Genomic DNA, 18377 nt, shown 5'->3' with positions numbered 1-18377 from the left:
CACACTTTCCTCTTGTAGGTAATTTGAACTCTGTTCTGCCCTCCGATTCTTTAGGAGGAACGGGAAGCAAGTCGATGGCTTTTTAGGCAGTTAGGTCCGACTTGCCATCTCCTAGTCATTTGTTAGGGCTATCTCTGCACCCTCAGGCATCACTAGGGACGGCAGAGTCAGGATATCTAGTTTGTACAGGAAGCGGCAGGGTCACTTGCAGTTTTTACTGTATAACCTATTTTCTTGAGTGAGTTGCTACACAGACATAACAGATACATTGTAGAAGGGATACATTGAGGGGGTACACTGTAGAGCGGGCACAGCATAGGGTGCGTGAATCGTACAGATGAATTCTTGAGTGGATACATTGTAGAAGGAAACATTGATGTGGTATGTGGAGTTCTGTGAGTTCCTGGGTCCTGCCCGGAGTTCTCTTTTTAATCTGTCCCTCGTTTCTCCGGCTCCTCAGCATCTTTTTTCTCTTTCCAGATATCTCGTAACCATTTAATTTCCTCCTGATCACTGATTCCAGTCTTTATTGCTCATCAGGGGCCAAGAATATGTTCTTGATTGCAGTTTGTTAGCTCAGCAGCATTTTGTATCATCATCATCATCAGTAACAATGTATCCACATGATGCGGAACCTCCCTCTAGTTTAGCACTTTCCTCACTTCAGTCTGAGAATGAGGTTAAACTAATTGTGAACTAATATAAATGTAGATAAGGATTAGATGAAGCAGAGTCAGAAATGTTGAGTGTGTCCGGAGACTTCCATGCTTTTTGCAGTGAATTATTTGCCTCTTCTTAGCTTCCCCCTGCACATATCACCCTTGGGCTTCTTTTACACTTGCCCTGTTTTTGCGGCCCCAATACATTTCTATGGGGCCGCAAAAATTAATCGGAGCGCCGCATGCCATATGGCCATGAGGGCCGTATTTATGGCTGTGAAGAAATATCGAACCTGCTCGATATTTTTCACGGCTTACTGACACGTCCCCCATTGAAAATCAATGGGTCCGCAAAAACAACGGAATCTTGTTTTGCGGTGCACCGTGAATACTGTTTTGCGGAATGCTGGTTTTTTTTTTGTGTCGAAACCAGAAAAACAGCGATCCGCAAGATTTTTGCGGCCCGTTTTTGCGGGAGACTGTGAAAATTGCGGCAATACAGGCCGCAAAAACAGGCCGCAAAAAACATGGCAAGTGTAAAAGAAGCCATGATGAGACTCCTCCATATTTCTGTCCCTGCTCCTCTGAGAATCTGCAGCCGTGTCTCCCTCTTCCCTCTCCATTATTTTTGGTGACCAGGGTGGGTTTTGACACATTACATGGAGCCTTTAGTCAGGAAACGTGGAACTCGACATATCTAAAAGATAGAAAAGACACAACATTCCGATCATAAAATATGGTTCAAAATAATCACAATAATGACTGATTTGTTGAGAAACCACAAACCTGTAGTGACTAGTCTGCTGGAAATGGATTCGCAATGCACATTGTACATCTAAATTCTGTATTCTATTGTTCACTGTTATCAGCCATTGTGGACTGATATTACAGTTCTTCGATAGTCCAGAAAATCATATAGGATGATGGCGGCTGCTTCTCTTATGCTCTAGTAACAGGTTAATGCAGAATATAAAGCAGCTCACACTACTGGGATAATGCAGCCATTTTTTAGGGTTCCCAGCCCGGTAAGTGGTCGTCTCCAGTTCCATAGATCAGAGGGAAGCAGATACCATATATTGAAGCCCCCCACGCACAGTCTGACCAGCAGAGGGCCACACTGAGCAGCAGTAAAGTTTTTGTAGTTTGGAGAAGTTGACGTAGTCTATCGATAATATAATGAAAGCCGCTCTTCATGTGTCAGAGACCCCATAAATCAGAGCAGGAAATATAGATGAGAGCTCTGTACATGAAGAGATGTAACACTCCGAGGGTGGGAAGGGGGCGAGTTCTCCTGAGTGGGGACTGGAAACATTCCTCGGGCTGAATAACAGTGTCATTGTGTCAGGAAACAGCAGAATGTTTGGAATTAGCTGCTTCTTCCATGTAACATCCATCTTCAGAATAATCCGTTGTGTTCTCCACAATTGGCCTATTAAGGGCAACGCGGTCGTGGCGAAGCGTATACTAGTGCTCTCCTAATATCCATCAGTGTGTAATACTACACGAAGATGTAGCAGAACTGAGTGTGCTAGATATACCAGAACTGAGCGAGCAAGGTGCAGCAGAGCTGAGCGAGCAAGGTGCAGCAGAGCTGAGCGAGCAAGGTGCAGCACAGCTGAGCGAGCAAGGTGCAGCATAGCTGAGCGAGCAAGGTGCAGCAGAGCTGAGCGAGCAAGGTGCAGCAGAGCTGAGCGAGCAAGGTGCAGCAGAGCTGAGCGAGCAAGGTGCAGAAAAGCTGAGCGAGCAAGGTGCAGCATAGCTGAGTGAGCAAGGTGCAGCAGAGCTGAGCGAGCAAGGAGCAGCATAGCTGAGCGATCAAGGTGTAGCATAGCTGAGCGAGCAAGGAGCAGCATAGCGGAACGAGCAAGGTGCAGCATAGCTGAGCGAGCAAGGTGCAGCATAGCTGAGTGAGCAAGGTGCAGCATGTTATTCTCACAGTTTGGATTTTAGTCAGACAAAATAGCATTAAAGGCGAGGAAGCGAATAAGTGACACATTCCCTTCATTTACAGAAGTTCTGACCTTATTCTGCATTTTCCCCCTAGTGGCTCGTTCTCCACCGGGTTTGGCCAGGACTCCTCTGTCAGCCCTAGGGTTAAAGCCTCACAACCCAGCGGACATCTTGCTGCAGCAATCAGGAGGTGAGTTGTGGTAAAAGCCGAGCGCACACAGAGGAAACCGGGGAAATAAAGTCACTGCTGTCACTCCTCTGTAAACCGTCTGGAGGTGAAGTGCAAACACTGAACTGTGCCCTCCCTGCTTACCCAGCGCCTAATTCACGAGAAATTGCCTCCATCAAGAGTCTTTACATGGAGGTTTAATTCAGATTAAAGATACATAACATCACTGATCTCCAGGGCTGCACTCACTATTCTGCTAGTGCAGTCACTGTGTACATACATTACATTACTGATCCTGAGTTACCTCCTGTATTATACTCCAGAGCTGCACTCACTATTCTGCTGGTGCAGTCACTGTGTACATACATTACTGATCGTGAGTTATATCCTGTATTATACCCCAGAGCTGCGCTCGCTATTCTGCTGGTGCAGTCACTGTGTACATACATTACATTACTGATCCTGAGTTACCTCCTGTATTATACTCCAGAGCTGCACTCACTATTCTGCTGGTGCAGTCACTGTGTACATACATTACTGATCCTGAGTTATATCCTGTATTATACCCCAGAGCTGCACTCACTATTCTGCTGGTGCAGTCACTTTGTGCATACATTACATTACTGATCCTGAGTTACCTCCTGTATTATACTCCAGAGCTGCACTCACTATTCTGCTGGTGCAGTCACTGTGTACATACATTACATTACTGATCCTGAGCTACATCCTGTATTATACTCCAGAGCTGCACTCACTATTCTGCTGGTGCAGTCACTGTGTGCATACATTACATTACTGATCCTGAGTTACCTCCTGTATTATTCTCCAGAGCTGCACTCACTATTCTGCTGGTGCAGTCACTGTGTACATACATTACATTACTGATCCTGAGTTACATCCTGTATTATACTCCAGAGCTGCACTCACTATTCTGCTGGTGCAGTCACTGTGTACATACATTACATTACTGATCCTGAGTTACCTCCTGTATTATTCTCCAGAGCTGCACTCACTATTCTGCTGGTGCAGTCACTGTGTACATACATTACATTACTGATCCTGAGTTACATCCTGTATTATACCCCAGAGCTGCACTCACTATTCTGCTGGTGCAGTCACTGTGCCCATACATTACATTACTGATCCTGAGTTACATCCTGTATTATACTCCAGAGCTGCACTCACTATTCTGCTGGTGCAGTCACTGTGTACATACATTACATTACTGATCCTGAGTTACCTTCTGTATTATACACCAGAGCTGCACTCACTATTCTGCTGGTGCAGTCACTGTGTACATACATTACATTACTGATCCTGAGTTACCTCCTGTATTATACCCCAGAGCTGCACTCACTATTCTGCTGGTGCAGTCACTGTGTACATACATTACATTACTGATCCTGAGTTACCTTCTGTATTATACCCCAGAGCTGCACTCACTATTCTGCTGGTGCAGTCACTGTGTACATACATTACATTACTGATCCTGAGTTACCTCCTGTATTATACTGCAGAGCTACACTCACTATTCTGCTGGTGATTTGTATACTTATCTGACCCCTGTATTGTAGGATCTCCTATAGGCTATTAGTGGAGCCCGTCAGCAATGATTGTACCCACTATGGAGTCTGCACAATGTTCACCTCTAGATTTTCCACCTTCTCAGTTTTCTGACTTCTCTACAATCTGCAGGATAAGGGCCAGTAATAAAGCCGCAGCTGTAGCTTCCCTGGACTTCGGTGACCCGGAGCAGCAGTCCTGTGTAAGACCATTGTCCGACATGATGGCTTCGGGCCATGGCAAGTCTGATCCGTGTTCTGGAATTAGTCCGGCTGTTACTGTAGTGAAGACGACCATCTGTAGGTGGAGAGACCCCGGACAATCTTACAGGGGCTGCATGTTGTCAGCCCCCCGCCGGCTCCCCAGGGGATATATCCGGGGCGCGGTTCAGTCCTGCGCGTTTTACTGATTTATATGAGAATCTAGACTGATCCGCGCTGGAATGAATGTTCCTGAAACGTCTGCACCCGCAGCGGCCGCGCTCTGCAACCTCTGAGGCTTCAGCTTGTACAGAACTACAGCTTCCACTATGCCCTGGCTGCCACATGCTGGGGGTTGTAGTCTTGTAGAAGCACAGGTTGGAGACTTTTGGTGCTACAACCAGAGCTGCACTTTTTACTTTTCCAGGACCCCGCTACCCACGAGACATTATTTTTCTTGGGTAACGACCCCCTTTTCGTTCCCTTTCCTGATCTGTGCAGTAAATGTGACCATAAGGGCGAGTCGCCGGCCCGGTGACCCTCTACCTATGGGTGCTGGCGGTCAGCGGCACTTTTCTTATCTTTTTCCTTTTTTCCTTCTCTTCTACATTGCATTTATGTAACACAACATCTGTCCAGAGATGGAAACATTCATTGATGGGTACGAGGAAGGTAAGTGCCCCCCCGGGTCCGAGAGGCTGCCATGCTCCATCTATAACTGGCTACATTGCTTGCTGGTTCATTCCCGCGTGTTACATTGTTTCCTTTTTCAGGTTTGTGCATGTTATTTACAAAATGTATCCTCTCCGAGAGGAGGTTAGAAGGCAGCGAATCTCGTCTGAGGGCGAACGTCTTAATAAAAATGGAATTATCCCCCTTGTAAATAGCCGACACAAAACAACAGATAAACCGCCTCATACATCCATCTAGTGCCAAAATAATACCGCAGTGTATGAAATAATACTGGGGGTTAGTTTGATTGTTCCTAGGTAAGGGGGCCCCTGAGTACCACCTCTTATATTAGCCCTGCTGCTTTCATTGCATTGGAAGTCAGAGTCTTTCCTGATCCGATACGTTGTAACAAACCTTCAGCTGCGTAGCAAATAATATCTTTCATTGAAGTCAATTATAATAATCATTTCTATGTAACATTTCATTTTGCATCCCCCCATGTTCCCTTGTGTGAGCCGTGGCCGGGTGCTGGTGGTCCGCAGCTTTCACAGTCTCCGTATTTTACTCATTGTCCCCAGACTTCAATGGACGGAATAATTCCGAAAACATCCTAATTGGATAAAAGGAAACTATTGAGAAAGTCTTGGCGCCCCCCTACCAACCCCTCCGGATAATCTGCGAGTAACCGACCCTGAACCCTACAAGATGTCAGATTTGAACCTGAACCTTTTTATTATTTAAATCCAAATTGGATGATTGACCTCGGTGCCTCCCAGACGGCAGCAGACGGGGGGACGAGCCATTGTGTAATGGGGGCAGCACTTCTATCTGAATGTAGAATCAGATGATGGGGGAGGGGAGATGTGGGGGCCTTGAAGATATTGGGAAGAGATGCGCCCCTCTCCCACGATCCTCTACACCCCCGACAACAGGGCAGGACTTGGGGTCATCACCTTTTTATTCTGCATTTCAAGTCCAGATTATGAAGCTATTGACCCCCTAATTACAAGACCCCAATTATGAGACTTGCACAGTTAATGACAATCTCAGCTCTGCTACATCCACACTGTTGAGTGTCCTCTTAGAATGCAGATTCGGAGACTTCTGGCTTTTAAAGGGCCGTACTCTGTAGTGGCGCCAGCGCTGCCAGGTGGGGGCGCCATCCCTGAATGGGATAAAATTAGGCCACAGTGAAAGCCGCCCGCTGGAGCGTGAACGGGACCGACACAGGGATAAAAGCAGAATTAACTATTCATGAAGTAATCGCAGGGCTTTCCTCATGTCCTTTGTCCGTGTGAGAAAATCCTGCACAAGAGAAGTTGAAATCAATTAACCTATTGTTAATTCCTTGGGAAATGTCATAGGAGCCGCCGACAGTCCGGGCGCTGCCATCCGGGGCTCCGTATACTGCCAATTACTAATCAGAGTGTCCGCACGTAGGGTCCCATGGGTTATCCCACCGGGGTGGGGTGGGGGGATACAAGCGTACTTTGTTAGGGAATTGCATTGTAAGCGATTGTCTGTGATATCGCTCCGTGAGTCAGGACAGGACTGGGCTGAGAATAGGGCGGTGTGCACACGTTGCGTTTTTTGCTGCGTTATTTCAGTGCAGCCATAACTCCATTCTCAGCCATCACCTCTGACAAGGAGGAGCCCACCACCGCTCTGCACGGGAAGACCCCTAAGCTGTCTGGAGATATCCCCCCGCTTTATTAACCTGCCGCCTGTTTGTTGTCTTGTTCATGGCACAGTCCGGTCCTGATGAAAACTTCTGCAACTTTGTAACATGCTTTGGATGTCCATGCATTTGCCGTCCTCCGGAGCTCTGCTTGCTGTCTGTGTGTGGAAATAATCCGTGTTACATTCATTAACTTCTGCTCCTCATCTAGTGCTTTTCACAGCTGCGGCATTGCAGCAGTGTGTCAGGGCTAGCAACCTTTGATAAATGCTAGGGAGTGCATACAGGGCGCACCATGGAAGGTCCACATGCACCTGAAACCATATTCATTGGTGCGGCCATGCTCTGTGAGCTTTACACAGCAGCGGCACAAAGCTACTACAGGCTGATTACTGATACACTGTGACAAACTCCAGCTGTGAGAGCAGAACTAACAGTGGAAGGATATTCGGCCTCTGCATGTAAAGTGTTCCTGTCCATTGACAGCAAACAGAGATTCTGAAAGTATTGATAACCAATCAGGTACTTGACTATGAGGAGGCGTGGAGCGATGGTTCCTCTCTGCTGCTCGCTGGGCTTTCGTTCATTGACTGCTTGCAGAGTTTGTATATTCTCTTGGGGTCATTCCCAGGACTGACGTATTGTTCTGTCTCTGTAGAGCCCAGGAGTTACGTGGAATCGGTGGCGCGGACGGCTGCTCCCTCGTCACCCAGTGCACCGCAGGCCTACCCGGCGGACACCCTGACGAGGAATGGAGGGTACCCCGGTCACTTCACCTCCCCGAGCCCGATCTCTACCAGCAGCCCCATACACAGCACTGACGGGTAAGGGGAGATTGCCATGGATGTGCCGTGCTCTGCAGACCCCATAGCTCCCATGGTGGTGATGGGCAGAGGCTGGTACCAGAGCGGCCACCCCTTGATCCATTCTCGGCCACCTCACTTATTGGAGGACTCCATATTAACGAGTCCTAAATATTGTGCATCATTTCCATATTGCCGCGTCCACTCACCTTCTTCTCGTCCTCCATAGGGTGTCTGTGAGAAGCTGCCCGTCAGCAGAAGGCAGCGTCCATGTTCCCAGTCCGGCTCAACCATCTGTAGACTCCAGCTTCAGATCCACCAGTTTGTCTCAGCCGTCACCACAAAGCAGTTACCAGAACACTTCGCCCACTCCCCCTGCCATGACGCCCCTCGCTGGGACCCCCCTCAGCTCATACGAGGGCTACTCCTACAGCCCAAATAATGCCATCGTGCAAACAGATGGATATTCTGGAATGCCAATGGGCGCACTGGCCGGGCATGTGGTTCACGGCAGCCCACAGCCTCTTCACCGAACAGTGGGCACGAACACAGTGGGCACAAACACTCCGCCCAGTCCGGGCTTCGTACGGAGGGTGGTGACCCCAACATTCTCCAATGCACCTGGAAGTCCAGGCTTGAGCAGACATCCTCTTGTGGCACATGGCGGCATGGTGGCGGCAGCCCCGGGCAGTCCTGGCTTGGCTCGACACCAGGCGGTGATGACTGGCAGTGCCCCCGTGACACCTGGAAGCCCCAGTATGGAGCGGCATGCCATGTACGGGTTTTCCACCCCCGAAGAACGACGGCCAACGCTGTCCCGACAGAGCAGTGCCGGGTACCAGGCTCCCGCCACCCCCAGCTTCCCGGTGTCTCCTGCCTACTACCAAAGCATTGGCAGCCCATCGTCATCCTCCCCAGACTCCACCCTGTACCGGCAGGCAAGCCCTGTGCCGCAGCCATCGCTGCCCGAGAAACGCAGGATGTCATCAGGAGACCGGTCCAACAGCTTGCCGAATTACTCCACCCTGAACGGGAAGACGTCATCACCCATATCGAGTGGCATGTCCAGCCCCAGCGGGGGCAGCACCATGGCATTTACCCACACGTTACCGGACTTCTCCAAGTTCTCGATGCCAGGTAATCCTCTGAACTCTGCTGCGGCGCTCCTCATAGGTGGTCCTATTTCTTTACTGGCCTCCAGTAGAGGGCGCTGTGCACACAGCTTCCAATGTGCCCTACTGATCTTGAAAGTTAATCCAGCACATCGCCCTCTAGTGGCAGCAGCGAGCGGCTGAGATCTCTGCAGAGAGAGCGATGCTCTGCACTAAAAACGGAATCCTGGAGCTTAATCAAGTAATTTAAGAAAATGCTAAAAATATGAGGGAATTGTCCAGAATTAGAAAAACATGGTTACCTCCATCCAAAAATATTACCACCCCCCAGTACAGGTTGGGCCTGGGGCTGCAGCTCCGCTCCAGACAAGTGAAGAGTTCAGAGCAGTAATACTGCACACAACCTGTAGGCGGCGGCGGTGCAGTGTTTGGCAGAAGGCAGCCATGTTTCCTAATTGTGAACCCTTTAAGTGTTAGAAATTATTTAATTTAGTCTTTTTATCGACTAGGTATAGACTCCTGCAAGATAAAAATGTTTTTTTCATTTTTTATTTCAGATGGGAGTCCAGAAACGCGAGCGCATGTCAAATTTGTCCAAGATACGTCCAAGTATTGGTACAAGCCTGAGATCTCCAGAGATCAAGGTGCGTGTCATCTAGAGTGGATCCTGATCGGAGATCGCACAAGATCCCGTCTCCTAATCTGGGCTGAATTCTTTATCTTCCAGCAATCGCGTTACTAAAGGAGCGAGAACCCGGCGCCTTTATCATTCGGGACAGCCACTCATTCAGAGGGGCCTACGGACTTGCCATGAAAGTTGCGACCCCCCCTCCCACCCCGGCCCAGCCAAGCAAGAAAGGTGAATACTCGTCCCCCAGTGTTATAACATCTCCGCACATTGTACTAAGTGACTGTTCTGCTGCCCCAGGAGACGCCACCAACGAGCTGGTGCGACACTTCCTGATAGAGACCAGTCCCAGAGGGGTGAAATTAAAGGGCTGTCCTAATGAGCCGTATTTTGGTAAGATCTGATATGTAAAAGAAAAGTGCAAATTCTTAGTATCATCAGTGATTACATGTAGAAATATCCTGCAAGTAAAGTTCAATCAATTACATTTCTTAACTTGAACTGATTCTGCATTACATCCTGTATTATACCCCAGAGCTGCACTCACTATTCTGCTGGTGCAGTCACTGTGTACATACATTACATTACTGATCCTGAGTTACATCCAGTATTAACCTCCAGAGCTGCACTCACTATTCTGCTGGTGCAGTCACTGTGTACATACATTACATTACTGATCCTGAGTTACATCCTGTATTATACCCCAGAGCTGCACTCACTATTCTGCTGGTGCAGTCACTGTGTACATACATTACATTACTGATCCTGAGTTACATCCTGTATTATACCCCAGAGCTGCACTCACTATTCTGCTGGTGCAGTCACTGTGTACATACATTACATTACTGATCCTGAGTTACATCCTGTATTATACCCCAGAGCTGCACTCACTATTCTGCTGGTGCAGTCACTGTGTACATACATTACATTACTGATCCTGAGTTACATCCTGTATTATACCCCAGAACTGCACTCACTATTCTGCTGGTGCAGTCACTGTGTACATACATTACTGATCCTGAGTTATATCCTGTATTATACTCCAGAGCTGCACTCACTATTCTGCTGGTGCAGTCACTGTGTACATACATTGCATTACTGATCCTGACTTACATCCTGTATTATACTCCAGAGCTGCACTCACTATTCTGCTGGTGCAGTCACTGTGTACATACATTACATTACTGATCCTGAGTTACATCCTGTATTATACTCCAGAGCTGCACTCACTATTCTGCTGGTGCAGTCACTGTGTACATACATTACATTACTGATCCTGAGTTACATCCTGTATTATACCCCAGAGCTGCACTCACTATTCTGCTGGTGCAGTCACTGTGTACATACATTACATTACTGATCCTGAGTTACCTCATGTATTATACTCCAGAGCTGCACTCACTATTCTGCTGGTGTGGTCACTGTGTACATACATTACATTACTGATCCTGAGTTACATCCTATATTATACCCCAGAGCTGCACTCACTATTCTGCTGGTGCAGTCACTGTGTACATACATTACATTACTGATCCTGAGTTACATCCTGTATTATACCCCAGAGCTGCACTCACTATTCTGCTGGTGCAGTCACTGTGTACATACATTACATTACTGATCCTGAGTTACATCCTGTATTATACCCCAGAGCTGCACTCACTATTCTGCTGGTGCAGTCACTGTGTACATACATTACATTACTGATCCTGAGTTACATCCTGTATTATACCCCAGAGCTGCACTCACTATTCTGCTGGTGCAGTCACTGTGTACATACATTACATTACTGATCCTGAGTTACCTCCTGTATTATACCCCAGAACTGCACTCACTATTCTGCTGGTGCAGTCACTGTGTACATACATTACTGATCCTGAGTTATATCCTGTATTATACTCCAGAGCTGCACTCACTATTCTGCTGGTGCAGTCACTGTGTACATACATTGCATTACTGATCCTGACTTACATCCTGTATTATACTCCAGAGCTGCACTCACTATTCTGCTGGTGCAGTCACTGTGTACATACATTACATTACTGATCCTGAGTTACATCCTGTATTATACTCCAGAGCTGCACTCACTATTCTGCTGGTGCAGTCACTGTGTACATACATTACATTACTGATCCTGAGTTACATCCTGTATTATACCCCAGAGCTGCACTCACTATTCTGCTGGTGCAGTCAGTGTGTACATACATTACATTACTGATCCTGAGTTACCTCATGTATTATACTCCAGAGCTGCACTCACTATTCTGCTGGTGTGGTCACTGTGTACATACATTACAATACTGATCCTGAGTTACATCCTGTATTCTACTCCAGAGCTGCACTCACTATTCTGCTGGTGCAGTCACTGTGTACATACATTACATTACTGATCCTGAGTTACCTCCTGTATTATACCCCAGAGCTGCACTCACTATTCTGCTGGTGCAGTCACTGTGCACATACATTACATTACTGATCCTGAGTTACATCCTGTATTATACTCCAGAGCTGCACTCACTATTCTGCTGGTGCAGTCACTGTGTGCACACATTACATTACTGATCCTGAGTTACATCCTGTATTATACCCCAGAGCTGCACTCACTATTCTGCTGGTGCAGTCACTGTGTACATACATTACATTACTGATCCTGAGTTACATCCAGTATTAACCTCCAGAGCTGCACTCACTATTCTGCTGGTGGAGTCACTGTGTACATACATTACATTACTGATCCTGAGTTACATCCTGTATTATACCCCAGAGCTGCACTCACTATTCTGCTGGTGCAGTCACTGTGTACATACATTACATTACTGATCCTGAGTTACATCCAGTATTATCCTCCAGAGCTGCACTCACTATTCTGCTGGTGGAGTCACTGTGTACATACATTACATTACTGATCCTGAGTTACATCCTGTATTATACCCCAGAGCTGCACTCACTATTCTGCTGGTGCAGTCACTGTGTACATACATTACATTACTGATCCTGAGTTACATCCTATATTATACCCCAGAGCTGCACTCACTATTCTGCTGGTGCAGTCACTGTGTACATACATTACATTACTGATCCTGAGTTACATCCTGTATTATACCCCAGAGCTGCACTCACTATTCTGCTGGTGCAGTCACTGTGTACATACATTACATTACTGATCCTGAGTTACATCCTGTATTATACTCCAGAGCTGCACTCACTATTCTGCTGGTGCAGACACTGTGTACATACATTACATTACTGATCCTGAGTTACATTCTGTATTATACTCCAGAGCTGCACTCACTATTCTGCTGGTGCAGTCACTGTGTACATACATTACATTACTGATCCTGAGTTACATCCTGTATTATACCCCAGAGCTGCACTCACTATTCTGCTGGTGCAGTCACTGTGTACATACATTACATTACTGATCCTGAGTTACATCCTGTATTATACCCCAGAACTGCACTCACTATTCTGCTGGTGCAGTCACTGTGTACATACATTACATTACTGATCCTGAGTTACATCCTGTATTATACCCCAGACCTGCACTCACTATTCTGCTGGTGCAGTCACTGTGTACATATATTACATTACTGATCCTGAGTTACATCCTGTATTATACCCCAGAGCTGCACTCACTATTCTGCTGGTGCAGTCACTGTGTACATACATTACATTAATGATCCTGAGTTACATCCTGTATTATACTCCAGAGCTGCACTCACTATTCTGCTGGTGCAGTCACTGTGTACATACATTACATTACTGATCCTGAGTTACATCCTGTATTATACCCCAGAGCTGCACTCACTATTCTGCTGGTGCAGTCACTGTGTACATACATTACATTACTGATCCTGAGTTACATCCTGTATTATACCCCAGAACTGCACTCACTATTCTGCTGGTGCAGTCACTGTGTACATACATTACTGATCCTGAGTTATATCCTGTATTATACTCCAGAGCTGCACTCACTATTCTGCTGGTGCAGTCACTGTGTACATACATTGCATTACTGATCCTGACTTACATCCTGTATTATACTCCAGAGCTGCACTCACTATTCTGCTGGTGCAGTCACTGTGTACATACATTACATTACTGATCCTGAGTTACATCCTGTATTATACTCCAGAGCTGCACTCACTATTCTGCTGGTGCAGTCAGTGTGTACATACATTACATTACTGATCCTGAGTTACCTCATGTATTATACTCCAGAGCTGCACTCACTATTCTGCTGGTGTGGTCACTGTGTACATACATTACATTACTGATCCTGACTTACATCCTGTATTATACTCCAGAGCTGCACTCACTATTCTGCTGGTGCAGTCACTGTGTACATACATTGCATTACTGATCCTGACTTACATCCTGTATTATACTCCAGAGCTGCACTCACTATTCTGCTGGTGCAGTCACTGTGTACATACATTGCATTACTGATCCTGACTTACATCCTGTATTATACTCCAGAGCTGCACTCACTATTCTGCTGGTGCAGTCACTGTGTACATACATTACATTACTGATCCTGAGTTACATCCTGTATTATACCCCAGAGCTGCACTCACTATTCTGCTGGTGCAGTCAGTGTGTACATACATTACATTACTGATCCTGAGTTACCTCATGTATTATACTCCAGAGCTGCACTCACTATTCTGCTGGTGTGGTCACTGTGTACATACATTACATTACTGATCCTGAGTTACATCCTGTATTCTACTCCAGAGCTGCACTCACTATTCTGCTGGTGCAGTCACTGTGTACATACATTACATTACTGATCCTGAGTTACATCCTGTATTATACCCCAGAGCTGCACTCACTATTCTGCTGGTGCAGTCACTGTGCACATACATTACATTACTGATCCTGAGTTACATCCTGTATTATACTCCAGAGCTGCACTCACTATTCTGCTGGTGCAGTCACTGTGCACATACATTACATTACTGATCCTGAGTTACCTCCTGTATTATACCCCAGAGCTGCACTCACTATTCTGCTGGTGCAGTCACTGTGTACATACATTACATTACTGATCCCGAGTTACATCCTGTATTATACTCCAGAGCTGCACTCACTATTCTGCAGGCTGTAGTGGTGAGATCTCTCTGTATTGTCTGCATTTTCTCTGGTGATTTACTCTCTGGATTCGTTCTCTTCTGATCATGTCCTGTGTTGTCTCTCCTCCCGGTGACTTTGCCCTCTCTTTGCAGGCTGCCTGTCCGCACTGGTGTATCAGCACTCTATCACCCCCCTGGCGCTGCCTTGTAAGCTGGTCATACCAACCCGAGGTAAAATTACAAGCAGACCCTGACTATCCCAGCGTCCAGGACACAATTGTAGCGCTTCGTGTGATGTCCCCATATAGTCTGTTACATTGTAGTGAATGGGATCCTTACACCTCCTGCGTTGCTGAGATCCTTGCATGCGTGTGGTATATAGATTCGGCATCATGTCATGGTGGGTTCCTGAGAGCTTTCACCTCATTGATGCCTATAGAAGCCACCAGTCTATGGATCCTTTCTCCGTAAAGTCGTCATTCACTTGATCTTTCTTTCGCCCTCTTCTTAGATCCTTCTGATGAGACCAGAGAATCTGCTACACCCACCAACAACACCAGCGACCTGCTGAAACAAGGAGCAGGTGAGGACCACGAGTCGGGGGTCCGGGGTGAAGATTGTAATATTTATACTGATCGCTGGGAGCCAACCGTGGACGTGGATCCCGAGCGGCGTCCTCCCCCTGAGCCATTACTGACGCCTCTCTCCTCCTCAGCCTGCAACGTGCTGTTTGTTAACTCCATCGACATGGAATCACTCACAGGACCGCAGGCCATTGCCAAGACCATTGCCGAGACGCTGTCCGCAGACCCCCAACCCAATGCAACTATTGTTCACTTTAAGGTCTCCGCTCAAGGGATCACCTTGACCGACAATCAGAGAAAGTAAGAAAAGCGCATTTATATGATTGATAGAGCACAAAACATATTTTGTACTTAAATCCATTTATTTGGGGCCAAAAATTAATTTAGCAAATGGGTTTAATTAAATATTTTCCACCGTTTGCTTTCTATATAGGATAAAAACATTCATCGAAAAATATGTATTTATCAGATAGTTTACATTTTAAAATTATAACTGTATTTATTACTATTAAAAATATGTAAAATGACTAACAAGATTAATAGACAGAAATGAAACAGGACTCTAATACCTTACCCTAACAATACACTGTCTTATCCTACCTTGCCACTGAGGTTGGCACCCTAAACCTGCTCATGTGACGCCCCAACTCATCAACGGCTCGCCCTTCTCACCCGATAGTGCCCTATAATGCCAAATATGAGAGTTAGGGCTCAATAAACAGATAAAAATATAATACTGCTCCTATGTACAAGAATATAACTACTATAATACCGCCCCTATGTACAAGAATATAACTACTATAATACTGCTCCTGTGTACAAGAATATAACTACTATAATACCGCCCCTATATACAGGAATATAACACTATAATACTGCCCCTATGTACAAGAATATAACTACTATAATACTGCTCCTATGTACAAGAATATAACTACTATAATACTGCTCCTATGTACAAGAATATAACTACTATAATACCGCCCCTATATACAGGAATATAACACTATAATACTGCCCCTATGTACAAGAATATAACTACTCTAATACTGCTCCTATGTACAAGAATATAACTACTATAATACCGCCCCTATATACAGGAATATAACACTATAATACTGCCCCTATGTACAAGAATATAACTACTATAATACTGCTCCTATGTACAAGAATATAACTACTATAATACCGCCCCTATGTACAAGAATATAACTACTATAATACTGCCCCTATATAACTACTTTGATACTGCTCCTATGTACAAGAATATAACTACTATAATACTGCCCCTATCTACAAGGATATAACTACTATAATACTGCCCCTATGTACAAGAATATAACTACTATAATACTGCCCCTATGTACAAGAATATAACTACTATAATACTGCCTCTATGTACAAGAATATAACTACTATAATACTGCCTCCTATGTACAAGAATATTACTATAATACTGCTCCTATGTACAAGAATATAACTACTATAATACTGCTCCTATGTACAAGAATATAACTACTATAATACTGCTCCTATGTACAAGAATATAACTACTATAATACTGCTCCTATGTACAAGAATATTACTACTATAATACTGCTCCTATGTACAAGAATATAACTACTATAATACTGCTCCTATGTACAAGAATATAACTACTATAATACTGCTCCTATGTACAAGAATATAACTACTATAATACTGCTCCTATGTACAAGAATATTACTACTATAATACTGCTCCTATGTACAAGAATATAACTACTATAATACTGCTCCTATGTACAAGAATATAACTACTATAATACTGCCCCTATGTACAAGAATATAACTACTATAATACTGCCCCTATGTACAAGAATATAACTACTATAATACTGCCTCTATGTATAAGAATATAACTACTATAATACTGCTCCTATGTACAAGAATATAACTAGTATAATAAAGCCCCCTATGTAGAAGAATATAACTATTATAATACTGCTGCCTCATTATTATCATTTGATATTTTTCCTTTTTCAGATTGTTTTTCAGAAGACATTATCCACTAAACACGGTCACGTTCTGCGATGTGGATCCACAGGAGAGGAAGTGAGTTCCAGGATTCGCCTCTTTATTATATACAATGAGTCTTAGCATTTTGGGATGACGACTTCTGCATTCCCGTCCTGTCGGATGTGTGATTTCTGATGTTATGTGCCGCCTGTAGTGATCATCCACCGCCCTTTGCTTAATATAAATTATTACTGCTCATTACTGAGTTTCTGAATTGTGACACTCTCTTTCTCCAGGTGGATGAAGACAGATGGGACTCCAGCTAAGTAAGTCTCTTCTGCTCATTTAGACTTTGCGGTGTTGACTTCTCGTTAGTGGGATACGTGTCCCCCAGGATTCTCTGCACCTGTCACCTTCACCATTATTTCCAATGTTGTCTAATAATTGCAATCGACATCGGTCAGACCCCCGGTGATCAGTAAGTTCTGCCTTCACTTATGCATAGGAGATAACGTCCAAACTTGGTACAACCCCTTTAAGAAGAACTGGGATTTTTAGGCTGGATACAATTGTAACAAATTTCAGTTCCCTATAATCATCATTTAGAACACTTTTCCCTTGGAGAAGAAGGGCTTTTGGGTCCTGATCTTGGGGTCCAAACATGGCAGCAACATCAGGGTTAAATGTGTATTTTCGTCTCTCTTGGTCCTAATGCCCGTGCCTTCTTCCGTTCCCGCAGATTATTTGGCTTTGTGGCCCGGAAACAAGGAAGTACGACTGACAACGTCTGCCACCTGTTTGCCGAGCTGGACCCCAACCAACCGGCTTCTGCCATCGTCAACTTTGTGTCCCGCGTGATCGGCTTGCAGAAAAGATGAACCCCCCTCACTACAACCCCTGTCCGCGAACCAGCCTGAAATCTGGAATCTAGACTCTGAAGATGGGAAAAGTGAAAGTGCATTATGGGAAAAGGGAAGGGATTTGGGGTTCTGTTACTCCAAAGGGAGGATAAGCAACAAACCAAAAAAAAAAAAAGTAAAAAACAAACCTGATACAACAGTTGACGCAAATGAGGAAATGGCGGTAAAACTGCTTTCTCGTTAACGGAGGTCGCCAGTCTGACTGCTGAGATCTCACAGCATCATAGCATAGCGGTGTTCATTTTCATTGACGATACCATACTGCAGATACTAAACAATATATACCGCTGTATAAGTGCATATATAAACCTATCTAGCGTGCACAGAATTTATAATTGTCTAGAACTATTATAATGAGGCTATATTTTGT

At 45.3% G+C, this 18377-nt stretch overlaps 1 protein-coding gene across 10 annotated transcripts in view; it reads left to right on the top strand.

Annotated features, from left to right (window-relative positions):
* Nucleotides 1–18115, top strand: part of TNS1 (tensin 1) — a 441100-nt gene extending 422985 nt beyond the window's left edge. For 9 of the 10 annotated variants that reach the window (XM_069732690.1, XM_069732693.1, XM_069732694.1 and 6 more), the window contains 12 exons: nucleotides 2704–2799; nucleotides 7550–7715; nucleotides 7924–8831; nucleotides 9364–9450; nucleotides 9534–9665; nucleotides 9735–9827; nucleotides 14660–14737; nucleotides 15018–15089; nucleotides 15222–15390; nucleotides 17115–17183; nucleotides 17384–17413; nucleotides 17827–18115. In XM_069732690.1, the coding sequence (XP_069588791.1) occupies nucleotides 2704–2799; nucleotides 7550–7715; nucleotides 7924–8831; nucleotides 9364–9450; nucleotides 9534–9665; nucleotides 9735–9827; nucleotides 14660–14737; nucleotides 15018–15089; nucleotides 15222–15390; nucleotides 17115–17183; nucleotides 17384–17413; nucleotides 17827–17965 (2039 nt within the window). In that variant the 3' untranslated portion in view covers nucleotides 17966–18115. The remainder of the gene's footprint in view (nucleotides 1–2703; nucleotides 2800–7549; nucleotides 7716–7923; nucleotides 8832–9363; nucleotides 9451–9533; nucleotides 9666–9734; nucleotides 9828–14659; nucleotides 14738–15017; nucleotides 15090–15221; nucleotides 15391–17114; nucleotides 17184–17383; nucleotides 17414–17826) is intronic. The other variant, XM_069732691.1, reaches the window with a different exon arrangement.
* Nucleotides 18116–18377: the final 262 nt, after the last annotated feature.

The sequence above is a fragment of the Ranitomeya imitator genome, chromosome 7 (assembly GCF_032444005.1).
Source record: "Ranitomeya imitator isolate aRanImi1 chromosome 7, aRanImi1.pri, whole genome shotgun sequence".
Lineage (NCBI taxonomy): Eukaryota > Metazoa > Chordata > Amphibia > Anura > Dendrobatidae > Ranitomeya > Ranitomeya imitator.
This window is presented reverse-complemented; position numbering and strand designations above follow the sequence as displayed.